This window comes from Schistocerca nitens, chromosome 1 (genome assembly GCF_023898315.1).
Source record: "Schistocerca nitens isolate TAMUIC-IGC-003100 chromosome 1, iqSchNite1.1, whole genome shotgun sequence".
Lineage (NCBI taxonomy): Eukaryota > Metazoa > Arthropoda > Insecta > Orthoptera > Acrididae > Schistocerca > Schistocerca nitens.
In genome coordinates, this window is record NC_064614.1 from 415,705,222 (window position 1) to 415,718,994 (window position 13,773).

The 13,773-nt window shown below is 41.2% G+C and overlaps 1 protein-coding gene across 5 annotated transcripts in view; it reads left to right on the forward strand.

The window, feature by feature from the left end:
* The window catches only part of LOC126249890 (beta-glucuronidase-like), a 469,370-nt gene that overhangs the window by 412,958 nt on the left and 42,639 nt on the right, over positions 1-13,773 (forward strand). For all 5 annotated transcript variants that reach the window (XM_049951515.1, XM_049951516.1, XM_049951514.1 and 2 more), the window contains one exon: positions 7,243-7,386. In XM_049951515.1, the coding sequence (XP_049807472.1) occupies positions 7,243-7,386 (144 nt within the window). The remainder of the gene's footprint in view (positions 1-7,242; positions 7,387-13,773) is intronic.

Sequence of the window (13,773 nt, forward strand, 5' to 3'; positions counted from 1 at the left end):
AAAAAGGGAAAACATCCAACAAGATAATTTTTTATTCTTTGTTTTTATAAGAAGAAAATAAGTAAAATATAGTAATTCTTTTATTTTTATGAGGAGAAAATAAGTGGCATACAGTTTTAGTGTTTATTATGCCTTACTTTTGTTCTTTATATACTGTCCATTTCAGAGCTAATGACTTATTTTTATCGATAGTCTATTTTTTACTTAAGTCCATAGTCAATGACTGTTATTTTGTAGTTTATTAGCTGTCTGGTGTGCTTAACTTATTTAGTTTTTCACACGTTTCTTTTGCACAATTCCTACATCACATAATTTGATTTCACACATTCACACAATCCTATGAATGTTTAAGCATGAGGTTGGTGAAAGTTTTTTTGCACGAAGGTGATGGACTTGAGTGATATGGATGTGGGCAAGTATTTGATGTACAGCTTTGTTCGTCGTTCCTTGTTGGCTTTGCAAGTGTGTGTTGCTGTTGTGGAGGTCCCATAATGGAATGGAGCTGTGAGTGCAGAATCCCGTGGTTTACTGGCTTTGTATGCATGAAAGTCATCGTTATGTGTCGCTGAAAGTGGTCGTTTTTCGTTGTAATACTTCGCAGACGACTAGTTTACAATAGGATAGGGATTTGGGAAGGTATATCGTCTATTCTTCACCCATCTTCTTTCTTGGTCTCAATCTTGCGAATCTTCAACTTCTGTTCTTCCTGCTTTTTCTCTGCTTCTTACTTGATTCTTGGTTCTTCTCTGGGCAGGATATGGAAATATTTATTGATAACTAGTCGCTTTGAAGTTCTCCTCCTAGTAACAGTTTGATAAATGGTTTGGACATGTCATTTCTACTTTGTGGAAGTTTTCTTTAGTTTCGTGCATCAGCGTGCTGTTTAATAGTGGTAGTGTGACTTTTACATACATTTTTTTGCCAGTGTGGCATGCCCTAGCGGTCTTCTCATCGGGCCGTTTTTTGCTCGCTCCGCTGAGTGGGAGCGCTCGGAGACCCTTCCGGCGTTTGGCATCCCGTCGTGTCTCTGTAGGGTTCCGTGTTCTGTCCCAGCAGATATACAGCCCACTTCAGCAACAAGGGCCTTCTGTTGGTCTCGCTGTCCTTTCCCTTCTCTCGACGCTTCTGCCTTGTAGGAATCGCGTCTTGCTAATTACATCCTTTTCTTTCTTGATACTTCTCGTGATGCAACTTGTGGGTCGTTGCATCTGGTCTTTGCTGGAGTTTTTTACAATGGTTCCTACAAAAAGTTTTAATTATAATCATCTAACATATGTCTAGTACCTACATTGTTTTACGCCTTTTTAAATAGCTTTACAAATTTCGGCGCCCTTTTCATGTTACAATTCTAAGATATTTTGAGTCTCAACTTATACAAGAAACCTCAAATTCGTTTTTTATTTTTGTGTAGTGTCGTGGTGTAGAGCATTTTAGTATTTCATGCTGTTAGACTATCTAGGCTTTACCCCTTCACCTTAATCTATGGTACTATTGGTGTTATTTTTGTTTTTGTTTTTATTGAAACTACTTTCTTTTTCCCACCTTCCTCTCTCTTCATTCTTCTTTCTCCTGACGATCTTATCTGCAACATAATCTTGAAATATTGTGCTGATTATTTACCAGTAATAAAATTAATCTTCAAACTTGTACTGAAAGTGTTTAATACTGCCAGTCTTAGGTAAAAATACCTCTGCTTTATTTCGTAAAATACCCTCTAATTCTCTTTTACTGTGTTCCGAAACACCTTGAACTTCTTGCAATTTTTCGTCGATTTCTTTATGGACTTCTAACATGAGTTGAGGCGATTCCCCCTTTTGGGCATACCATTCTAATTCTTCATCCTCTTTATCTCGCATCATTCTTAATTGTTTGTTTATAACTGGTATTTTTTCTAATTTTAGCTTTTGCTCAAAGAGAAGTGTGACATTCCCGAATGTTACGCTACCTTTCCCCATATCTATTATCGCTCGTCTCTCATTTAAAAAATCTGCACCTATAATCAAATCTACAGTTAGTTAAGGTATAATCACGAAGTTGGCTTCCATCTTTTGACCTTGGCACGAAAGAGTTAGCCTTGTTTGTCTCGTAACTTCCGCAGCATTGTTTCTAATAGGACCTCTTACTTTAATCTTACGTGTTTTCAGAACTGGCAATTCCTCATTGGCATTACACTGCATGAATAAATTTTCTGAGATCGCAGTCAGTTCACTTCCGCTATCAATTACAATATTGACTGGGATATTCTTTACCATGGCCTTCACAATTGGTTGAATTTGAAAGGGTTGGTTCTGTTCTTCTTCTTCTTGCATCAACGAATCCTCCACTGAATCATACATGAGTCTTTTTAGGAATTTCGCTTGTGAATTCGAACTTTCTGTAGGATAAGCTTCGACTGCTACTTCTCTCTCTTTTATTTCCTCTGCTCTATTTCTTCCTTCATTTACGCTTTCTTCAACATCCTCTACTTTTTCCTCATCCTCGTCTGTCTTCTCCTTCTTCATCGCTACTTCCACATAATCGTATCTAAATGCTCTAATTATCGATTCATAACTTCCTTCATTATATACGTTGGGTTGCGCACCCACTCGTAACTTATTTTCAACTTCTGTCGACTGCGCATTATCCTCATTGAATTCGCTTTCCCTGGTTTCCATCTCAAATAGCTCTGCAATATTCATTACTTCGTCCTTTCCTCCTACATTCGTTGTGCATGCCTCTGGTAATTCATCTTCTTCGTCAGTATTCTCCCAATTAATTTCGTCCCAACACGATATTGTTATTTTCTTGTCTTCGTTTTCATCTGGTCCCTGCGGATTTGTTTCTTCCTTCTTCTCTTCTCGTGATAAGATTTTTACTTCTCTGTTCAAGGTGCTGCAATTATCCTGGGTCTGTGCGTCATTCTCTTTGGCATGGCCGCTTAGCTGTCAATTCGAACGTGTATCGGGGTTTGGTGGTCTTACCTCCACCTCTTCTATATGTATTCTCTTTTCTTGTTCAGCTTGTTGATTGTGGTTTCTTTGTTGATAATTTGTCGGTCTATTGGTTCTCCAGTACCCGTTCCGGTTGTCGTTATTCCCTCTGTAATAGTTGTTGCCGTTCCTGGGTAAATTATAGTTATTGCCATATTCTCTTCTAAATACATAACCGGTTCTTTGTTGAAATATATTGTCGTTTCTTGGTGCGAAGTTATCACATGGTTCGTAATTATTGTTTCTTCGTACTGTGTCTTGTGGATTCCACTGCTTTTTGCTTTCGTTTTCATGTGCGCTTCGTCTTTTTCTTGCGTCATCTTCCGAAAATATGAACTCTAGTTCCCTTAGAATGCCTTTAAATGCTTCGACGTCATTGCCTCCGCGACCTACTAATGATTGCTGGTATTTCAATGGTAGCTTCATCGCGCATAATTTAATCAACTCTCCGTCACTGTATGGTACATCTAAGCATTGATTTTTCTTTGCCATTAATTCGAAAAATTTCACGGGACTCTTCTCTCCTGAATTTTCAAAATATGGGTTCTGTAATAATTCGTACTTCACTCTGTTCTGTGCTTCGCTGGACCAATATCGTGAGAGAAACTTCTCTCTGAAATCTTCGTAGGATCAGCATGTCGCTGCAACGTTCTGCATGGTTTCTGCGACTGTTCCTGGCATGTGTGCACATATAAAGTCTAATTTGTGTGCTAGCGTCCAGTGTTCTGGTAATCCTACTCGGAATTGATCAATAAAAGTTCGTGGATGTAATGAGTTTCCTTCTCGAAAGTGTTGAAATTTTCTGACTGTGAGGAAATGATCGTTGTCGTACTTCGTCATAGTTCCATATGAAATTCGCGATTCTTCACCAATTTTGTTTCTGATCATTTCTCCCGTCGTTCTTTCCGTTTGTGGTAGATCCATTGGATATTGTCCACTGTAACGTTCGCCTACCCTTGCGTAGTATCGTTGGAGTGGTACGCAATAATTTTTTTCCATCGGTTGTGAACGTGTAGCTGAATGCATTGCACTGTACTCTTCGCGACCTGGCTTTCCATTGTCACGTATGTTACTTGCCGCCTGTGATTGGAATCGCAAATGCATGATATCTTCATTAATGGCTTGTTTTTCCAGTGCTGGTACAGATACGGATGTGGTTGCAGACTCTGTGCTTGTTCGATCCTGTTCACTACGCTCTTCAATGGTTTGCAACAACTCTGTTCACAATTTCTGAAATTGTCGCTTCGTTTGCACTTCTATTTTGACTATGCGGTTATCATATCTCTTCAGCGCTGCTTTTGTGATACGTTTGTGTAACACACTGTTTTCAACAACTTCACGCGCTGTACCTGCTGCTTGTCTAGTAATTTCGTTTATCTGTTTCTCTAGTTTCTTGACTTCTCCCTGGGTGTTGTTACGCAATGTTTTGATCTCGTCCTGAATGTCATTACGCAATGTTTGTACGTCCGCTTGTACCTTGTCAATGTCTGTTCTCAATTGGTTGTGACCTGTTATTAAGTTTCCTATCACTTCTCGAGATTCTTTTGCCTCGTCTTCAATATGACTTAGGTGTAACTGAATTTTTTTGTTTTGTTCTTTAATCTCACGCATTTGTCTCGTGGTTTCTGCATTCTGAATTTTAATTTGGTTCGCAATTTCTTTATTTTGTCTTGTCATGGTTTCCGTAATTTGTTGTAATAATTCTGCCAGATTGGTGGGTCCTATTGCGTTTTCTTCCGACGTCCTACGCTCTGTGTTTTCGCCCAAGAGTTGGTTCGCAACCGATTGCATTGAACTGTGCTGTGACACGTTTCTGCTCGCATTCCTTGTACTCTGTGGTGAGGGAGCTCTGATTACTTGTACTATGGGCTCTACGTATTCAAGACGCAAGTTAGAATCCTCATCGACTGTCTCTCTACTTTCCTGCTCCTGTGTCGTATGCTGCCTTACGTTTTCTATGCCTTGACGTACATTATCCTCGTTATGGTGCGTTATATGTCCTATATCTCGCGATACTGCATCGTCTGTTTGTACTATCCTCTATTCTCTGTCCATTTTCATGCTGGGTCTCTACCTCAATTCGGTCAAGGTCTCGATGTGCCATTGCTAATCTTTCCGAATCCCTTATTTTCTGTTTTAAAAGCAATTCACGCGCCCTACTTCGAGTCAACATGCGCTCATACGATCTCACGCGTTTCATAAACTTTTTGTTCACACGACTTGACACTACCAAGACTGACAATCCATTCACTTACTTGTTGGATCAGAACCAACTTGTCAACGATGTATCCGCCACCTGTGCGCTTGCATTGGAGAGAGAACTTAATTCTAACAATATTAAAATTCATAACTTAATAATGCTGTTGTCTCTGCTAGAATGTCTATCTGTTGAATACTTTCTTACTATCTATCGCTGCAGCTACTGCTTTCGACTATTTATAACTTTAGAAAAAAAATTTTTACCACGAAAATTTTTCAACAGGATATTTTTCTGACCTAGTTAGGCATGTGGTCGATCTTCATCATGGTATTTTACCATCCTGGCAGGGTCGCCATTTTCTAAAAATTCTGTGTGGTGTCTGTTTGTTCTATATCGTGTCTCCCTACCACTTTCGCGCAACGACGCTCTGAGCGTGTTTTTTAGGGAATTGACTAGTTTGAACCTGGGACCTGTTGCTGGTAAGGAGACGCCAGACCACACATTACATGTAGAATTCAGAAGAGTTCAGTGAGACTAGCGATGATATAACCAAATACTTAATGATTTCAGCGTCAGCTCCACTGCACTCCCTGTAAAAGAATCTTAATACTAACTAAATTTAGTGGAAGGGGTTCAAGGCTTTCCTATTTTTAGTTAGCTTTAAAAATAACGTCGAAAAAGCAGTTAAGTTTACCATTGGAAATTTTATTCTACTCACAAAACATCATTTATAAATTGCACTAATGATAAAAGGAAATGTTTTAATGCAGGATGGTAAAAAATGTGAACGAATATTCCCTGAATGGGTTTCCAAGTTCTACAATGGATCGAAGGATGACCTATGCCATATCACATCTATAAGCTAGGTTTAAATTAAGTTTCACAAAAGAGAAAACTATCAAAATGGTCTACAGTGACCCTCAGTTATCTTTAATTAGTTATCTAACTTGTCGTAAATTACAGTGGCTGATGTGGCTTCTCAATAACTATATAACAGAAAAATCATTGTGTTTCAGATTTTTACTTCAAGTGGCAAATGTGAACACCATGAGCTTTAATTGACGATCGACACTAGTATTACGCAAAAAGGGGTGTAACAGATGAGACTTCTGCAGTTCTGAGTGAAGCTTTATGCGCTGTTACAAGGCATCGCGTGCGTTCATTACCTTGTCGGTATTCGTCAGGGGGCGGCGGGCAGCACAGCTCCGCTCACCTCGCTGTCTCGGAAGGAACTCTTGTCCTAACTTCTCCTTACTCCTATTTACCGAAGTTGGTTTAAAAAAAAAAAAATCTGGCTGTTTTTTCATCTGACCAGTCAGGGTCTCAATGTTAACCTTAAGCTCCGCCTACAAAAACTCTGTCTATCCAATGAGAAACGTTATACTTTTCGTGGTGGGGCAATGTTTTTAAAGTTTGTAACGTAACAGAGACGCGAAAAAGTCTCACGCTAAAACTTGCAGCTGGTGTGGTCCTTTAGTGTTATCATAACATCTATACTGTTCTTTTGGAGGGCTCTGACTTTTAACATGGGCTGGGGGGGGTGGTCTTGACGTAACAGAGACGCGAAAAAGTCTCACGCTAAAACTTGCGGGTGGTGCAGCCCTTTTTGTGTTATCGTAAGATCTATACTGTTCTTCTGGAGGGCTCTGACTTTTAACATTGACTGGGGGGCGGTCTTGACGTAACAGAGACGCGAAAAAGTCTCACACTAAAACTTGCGGGTGGTGTGGTCCTAGCGGTTAGCTGGCGACGTGGGTGTCCGTCCGTCCTTTATCGTAGGGCCTTCCAGCTTAACACGGTTCTGCTATCGGCTTCTGTTCTCGTTTCTCCCCTCGGAACTGCGTCTGTCCCGCGGTGGGAAGGTATGACATGCATTTAGGCATTCTTGTGTTAGTCTGTGGTATACCATTTGCTCACTCGTTACACGTATTACTTTGGTTAATTTAATGTCACGATTTATTCGGAGCTATGTGACATACTACTGGATTTGCTTATCATGTCAGGGTTTTCATGGAAGGTGTTGGATTTGCCTGACACCTTACACTATGTATCGTGTTGCCCCGTATGCCGCAGGAACTACTCGCCGGCGCTGCTGCAGAAACACAAGGACTCGCTGACGGAGCTGATTCGGCGCGACAAGAACCGGCCTAGCGTCATCATGTGGTCCGTCGCCAACGAGGCGCGCACACAGCTGTTCGCCGCCGAGTCCTACTTCAGGTAACGCCACACTCACTCAAACTCACCCACTCACCCACCCACCCACAACCTCACCACCGGCCCCATATGCCTCATGTAAAAGCCACACGCTGGAGAAACCATGCGTTGTCTTGTGTTCCTTCTTCTAGTCTTCTAATTGTGATCGGTACACTTGCTCAGGAATGTGTCTAAGATGTTCTAATTGCGTTTCGCAAAAGGCATTTTTTTTATCGTTCGTAAAGTCGTTTCTGACTCCCGATTACATGACGAACAAATTGTTTGCAAAATGAAGTGTGTAATGGTACTTGAATTACGCAACCATTACGGCACCTCACCTGAACCTCTCGATACCAGTAATATTCTACTGTGTTCCTGTAAAGTAGGTAACGTATTTATGAGACAGCATTCAGATTTGATTTCATTTTTGATACATCGATATGTTTATATTGCAATGATATTATTCTTATGTGTATTATTTCTTTTGTCACTATGATCTTTGACGTACTTGTAACTCTGATTTTTGGGCGCGTAAGCGATTATTAGTTAGTTGTTAGAGAGTCGGACCTTGAAAAAGTCAAGTCTTGGACGTCATGTTGGAAAGACGCGTATTGTAGCCCGCTTATAAAATGTGAACTTTAACAGTGACTGTGAGGAAGATGTTTTCAAATATGTTTTGTATTGTGAAGTGATGTTTGTGTGTCACGTGATATTGCAATAAAAGCAATTAAAAGGAAGTGTAACTTAAATTCGGAGTGCTGATTATTTTTTTTACATCACCATTGTCCAGTAAAAGTGTAAGCTTCAAGAATGGTTTGTGAAGCGCTTGGAATCAGAACCACCTAGATTTTCAACGATTGAGCCATGATATTACGACGAGACCAGCGTGGGAAACACGAAAAGATGAGTGCCTAGTTTTTTATTATTACATGAAATAACTTTATTAACTGTGCTCTAACGACTCCTTCCACAAAATAACTTAGTTGTTGCCCGAAAATGCAGTATTTAGCAGCGTGAGCAACATCACAATCATTAAATTTTGACCTTTGTTGTGGTAAGGTTGTTAGAACGCTTGAAGTTAAGGATTGTAGCTGAGTCAACAACTTTACTAACGGTCTGTCACCCTCGTTCTTTTCGTGATCACTAGTAACTTTTAATAAGAGATGGGGCCCCTCGACGCCTGCACCGACGTGGTGACCAAACCAAAGGTTCTACTGTCACTTCCGTCAACATGTTAGTTATCTAGTAAGTGGATCACAGGATGCTAGGCTGTGATGTTATCCGTGCGTCTGGGTAAGACTACGCATTAACACGGTCCATCAGGTGATAGATAGTGGACGAAACGTGAGTGAGGGTAGCGATTTGAAGAGCAGAGGGAAAAAAGTGCCAAGGCTCGTGCCGTGGGAAAAAAAACCTCTGCGACAGTGGGATGGGTAGTAACAGCAGTAGTGGCTTACTAGCTGCGATAGTTCATGCAAGGTTGGATTTGTTAGTATGGGTATCATGCATCATTACCGTGGCAAGCGATGGCGATGTATCCCAGTTGCTGCAGCCGCTACATTCCTGGAACAATCAAGATCGTTATATAGTAGTGGGAGATCGGCCAGAGATCATCTCACTGTGTGGGGGATGTGTGGAGCTTATTTGCATGCAGTGTACGGTACGGCTTCCTTGCGTGGTGCCAGTTATTCGGCAGTGTATTCCAACTGGATATCCAGTAATGGCGTCTGATTAACAGGGGCTCACCTGTACCGTTGTGTTTGCGTGTGCTTGGCCATAGATGTTAGGTCCTTACAAGTATGTCTTTTGGTCTTTTATGTTTCCATCTATGGCTGTGGTCGTAGTTCCCCAGATTCAGAATAAACGAGTTCTGCGAATGTCTGGAGTTTCTGTATAGTCCTGTGGTGAGTTTGTGGATTACCTCCGTGAGAGTCTCAAGTAGGTATCCCCCGTGAAGGTCCGCGATGCGTGTGTATCGTGGAGCATTGCTTATGATTTTGAGTACATTGTTTTCTATGAGCTGCAGACGGCGCAGGTGTGTAGGCGCAGCGTATCCCCAGACAGGAGCTGCGTACATCATCAGGGGTCGAATAAGTGTCATGTACATGGACCTCGACACCCTTCTGTTCAGTGTGCTACGCCTGTTGAGCATAGGATAGAGCTGTTTGAGCCTCGCGCTAGCTCGGTTGGTCATGTGTTGTATGTGGTCCCCCCCAGAGTAATTTCCGGTCCAGCCAGACACCGAGGTATTTGACTTTCTCACGGAAACGTATTGGGTGTGCATCTATCGGTGTTTGCGCAGTTGCTTCGGTCTTCTAGTGAACAGAATGGCTTCGCACTTACCGACGTTTACACTAGTACCTTGATTATTTTCTTACGGTCGCCTTCACATAGTTTCTTGTTGCTGTGGACTTGCTATGCAGTGCCACTAATTCACCGTGTGATTACTTCACCATCTGCAGAGGTTCGAGGACTGTAAAGGAGCTCACATCTACGCCACGTAGCTGCGCAATAACATAACCTCTTTCAATAAACTCTTCTCTGATAAAACAATTGCAATGGCCGGTGTACAGATAGCTATTTGACTACTTCCACATAGCCAAGCTAATGACAGAAGCGCTCAGAATGTTACGGCAGAAGTAAGTGCCAAATTACAGAACATTCTACATTTGTTTCGGGATGTGACCACTGTCGCCAGCCACTCTTGTACTGTGAATTTCCAGAATGTCCCAGACATCTCCAAGATGAGGTGTCAAAGTATAAGCGACCCCGCTGTCGCAGGTGGAGACGCTTCATCGCTGTCGCTTCTTGTTGATGCTCTGCGCTCACATTAGTCTCCCCATATCTGCACATAGATTTAGAAAAAGTGCGTGCACAGTGGTGGGGAGGCTTGCGTGCCTCAGCGATACAGATAGCCGTACCGTAGATGCAACCACAATGGAGGGGTATCTGTTGACAGGCCAGACAAACGTGTGGTTCCTGAAGAGGGGCAGCAGCCTTTTCAGTAGTTGCAAGGGCGACAGTCTCGATGATTGACTGATCTGGCCTTGTAACATTAACCAAAACGGCCTTGCTGTGCTGGTACTGCGAACGGCTGAAAGCAAGGGGAAACTACGGCCGTAATTTTTCCCGAGGGCATACAGCTTTACTGTATGATTAAATGATGGCGTCCTCTTGAGTAAAATATTCCGGAGGTAAAATAGCCCCCCCCCCCCCCCCATTCGGATCTCCGGGCGGGGACTACTCAAGACGATGTCGTTATCAGGAGAAAGAAAACTGGCGTTCTACGGATCGGAGCGTGGAATGTCAGATCACTTAATCGGGCAGGTAGGTTAGAAAATTTAAAAAGGGAAATGGATAGGTTAAAGTTAGATATAGTGGGAATTTATCAAAACTAGACATGATTGTCTCAATGGGAATTCCGCGATCGTTCAATAAATAAAATATGGCGTTTCAGTCTTCGATCGCTATTCTTTATTTTCAGTTACCGGTTTCGGGCTAGCTGTCCATCTTCAGATCTGTTAGACAAAGTTAAAAATGTAATTATTAAGAGAGATACAGTTAGTGATAGAAATATCTTAGTTTGCAAAAAGAAATTTTGGAACGTATTAAATGCCAACATACCATATATTGTAGTTACAGAGTAACTTGTCCGTACAGAACACTCGGTTCGCTGTCATAACTAAAGTAAATTTCAATCTGTTAAAACCTTATATTGCAGTTTTTAAGAGTAACCTGATTGGTAACAGTAAAAAGTGCCCTCTACCTATAACAATTGTGCATCTGTTATTATTTCACCGTATATATTAATGGCGAATATTCTTTTTAATAAAACAATTTTTAAGGTAATAACATATGAATAAACTTTCTTGAGTGGACCATGAAACGAAAAATTTACACTAATATAAAATTTCTTTATAAAGAACCATAAAATACAATTAAAATGTAGATATTCTTTCGAAAATGTGCGTTTCCTCTTCTTTGTTTTGATTGGTGGTGGAGTGGATTTCCCTACGTCAGAACGTACACAACACCACGCGCCGAGTCCTCTTCCGTCGCGCCCAATTCACCTCGCCGCCAGTACGCTGAGGGCCGTTCCGCTGCAGCTGGTTCTTTTTGTAAACTAACAAGGGAACCTCCCCATCGCACCCCCCTCAGATTTAGTTATAAGTTGGCACAGTGGATAGGCCTTTAAAAACTGAACACAGATCAATCGAGAAAACAGGAAGAAGTTGTGTGAAACTATGAAAAAAAATAAGCAAAATATACAAACTGAGTAGTCCATGCGCAAGATAAGCAACTTCATGTAGAGCGTAGACTCGGGAGCGCCGTGGTCCCGTGGTTAGCGTGAGCAGCTGCGGAACGAGAGGTTATTGGTTCAAGTCTTCCCTCAAGTGAAAAATTCACTTCTTTTTTTTCGCGAAGTTATGATCTGTCCGTTCGTTCATTGACGTCTCTGTTCACTGTAATAAGTTTAGTGTCTGTGTTTTGCGACCGCACCGCAAAACCGTGCGATTAGTAGACGAAAGGACGTGCCTCTCCAACGGGAACCGAAAACATTTGATAGCAAGGTCATAAGTCAACCGATTCCTCCACAGGAAAACACGTCTGATATATTCTATACGACACCGGTGACGGCATGTGCGTCACATAATTGTCTCAAAATAAAAAATTAAAACATTCATTCGAGGGAGGATTTGAACCAAGGACCTTTCATTTTGCAGCTACTCACGCTAACCAGAGACCACGGCGCTCCTGCACGCGAGTTGTCCTTGATGTTGCTTATGTTACACATGGACTACTCAGTTTGTATAATTTGCTTATTTTTTTCATAGTTCCACACAACTTCTTCCTGTTTTCTAGATTGATCTGTGTTCAGTTTTTCAAGGCCTATCCATTGTGCCAACTTATAACTAAATCTGAGGGGGGTGCGATGGGGAGGTTCCCTTGTAAGATATTTCTATCACTAACTGTATCTCTCTTAATAATTACATTTTTAACTTTGTCTTAACAGATCTGAAGATGGGCAGCTAGCCCGAAAGCGGTAATTGAAAATAAAGAATAGCGATCGAGAACTGAAACGCCATATTTTATTTACATAGTGTGAATTAGTGAAGTTCGGTGGAAGGAGGAACAAGACTTCTGGTCAGGTGACTATAGGGTTACATACACAAAATCAAATAGGGGTAATGCAGGAGTAGGTTTAATAATGAATAGGAAAATAGGAATGCGGGTAAGCTACTACAAACAGCATAGTGAACGCATTATTGTGGCCAAGATAGATACGAAGCCCACGCCTACTACAGTAGAACAAGCTTATATGCCAACTAGCTCTGCAGATGACGAAGAAATTGAAGAAATGTATGATGAAATAAAAGAAATTACTCAGTTTGTGAAGGGAGACGAAACTTTAATAGTCATGGGTGACTGGAATTCGGCAGTAAGAAAAGGGAGAGAAGGAAACATAGTAGGTGAATATGGATTGGGGCTAAGAAATGAAAGAGGAAGCCGCCTGGTAGAATTTTGCACAGAGCACAACTTAATCATAGCTAACACTTGGTTCAAGAATCATGAAAGAAGGTTGTATACATGGAAGAAGCCTGGAGATACTTACAGGTTTCAGATAGATTATATAATGGTAAGACAGAGATTTAGGAACCAGGTTTTAAATTGTAAGACATTTCCAGGGGCAGATGTGGATTCTGACCACAATCTATTGGTTATGACCTGTAGATTAAAATTGAAGAAGCTGCAAAAAGGTGGGAATTTAAGGAGATGGGACCTGGATAAACTGACTAAACCAGAGGTTGTACAGAGTTTCAGGGAGAGTATAAGGGAACAATTGACAGGAATGGCGGAAAGAAATACAGTAGAAGAAGAATAGGTAGCTTTGAGGGATGAAGTAGTGAAGGCAACAGAGGATCAAGTAGGTAAAAAGACGAGGGCTAGTAGAAATCCTTGGGTGACAGAAGAAATACTGAATTTAATTGATGAAAGGAGAAAATATAAAAATGCAGTAAATGAAGCAGGCAAAAAGGAATACAAACGTCTCAAAAATGAGATCGACAGGAAGTGCAAAATGGCTAAGCAGGCATGGCTAGAGGACAATAGTAAGGATGTAGAGGCTTATCTCACTAGGGGTAAGATAGATACAGCCTACAGGAAAATTAAAGAGACCTTTGGAGAAAAGAGAACCACTTGTATGAATATCAAAAGCTCAGATGGAAACCCAGTTCTAAGCAAAGAAGGGAAAGTAGAAAGGTGGAAGGAGTATATAGAGGGTTTATACAAGGTCAATGTACTTGAGGACAACATTATGGAAATGGAAGAGGATGTAGATGAAGATGAAATGGGAGATATAATACTGCATGAAGAGTTTGACAGAGCACTGAAAGACCTGAGTCGAAACAA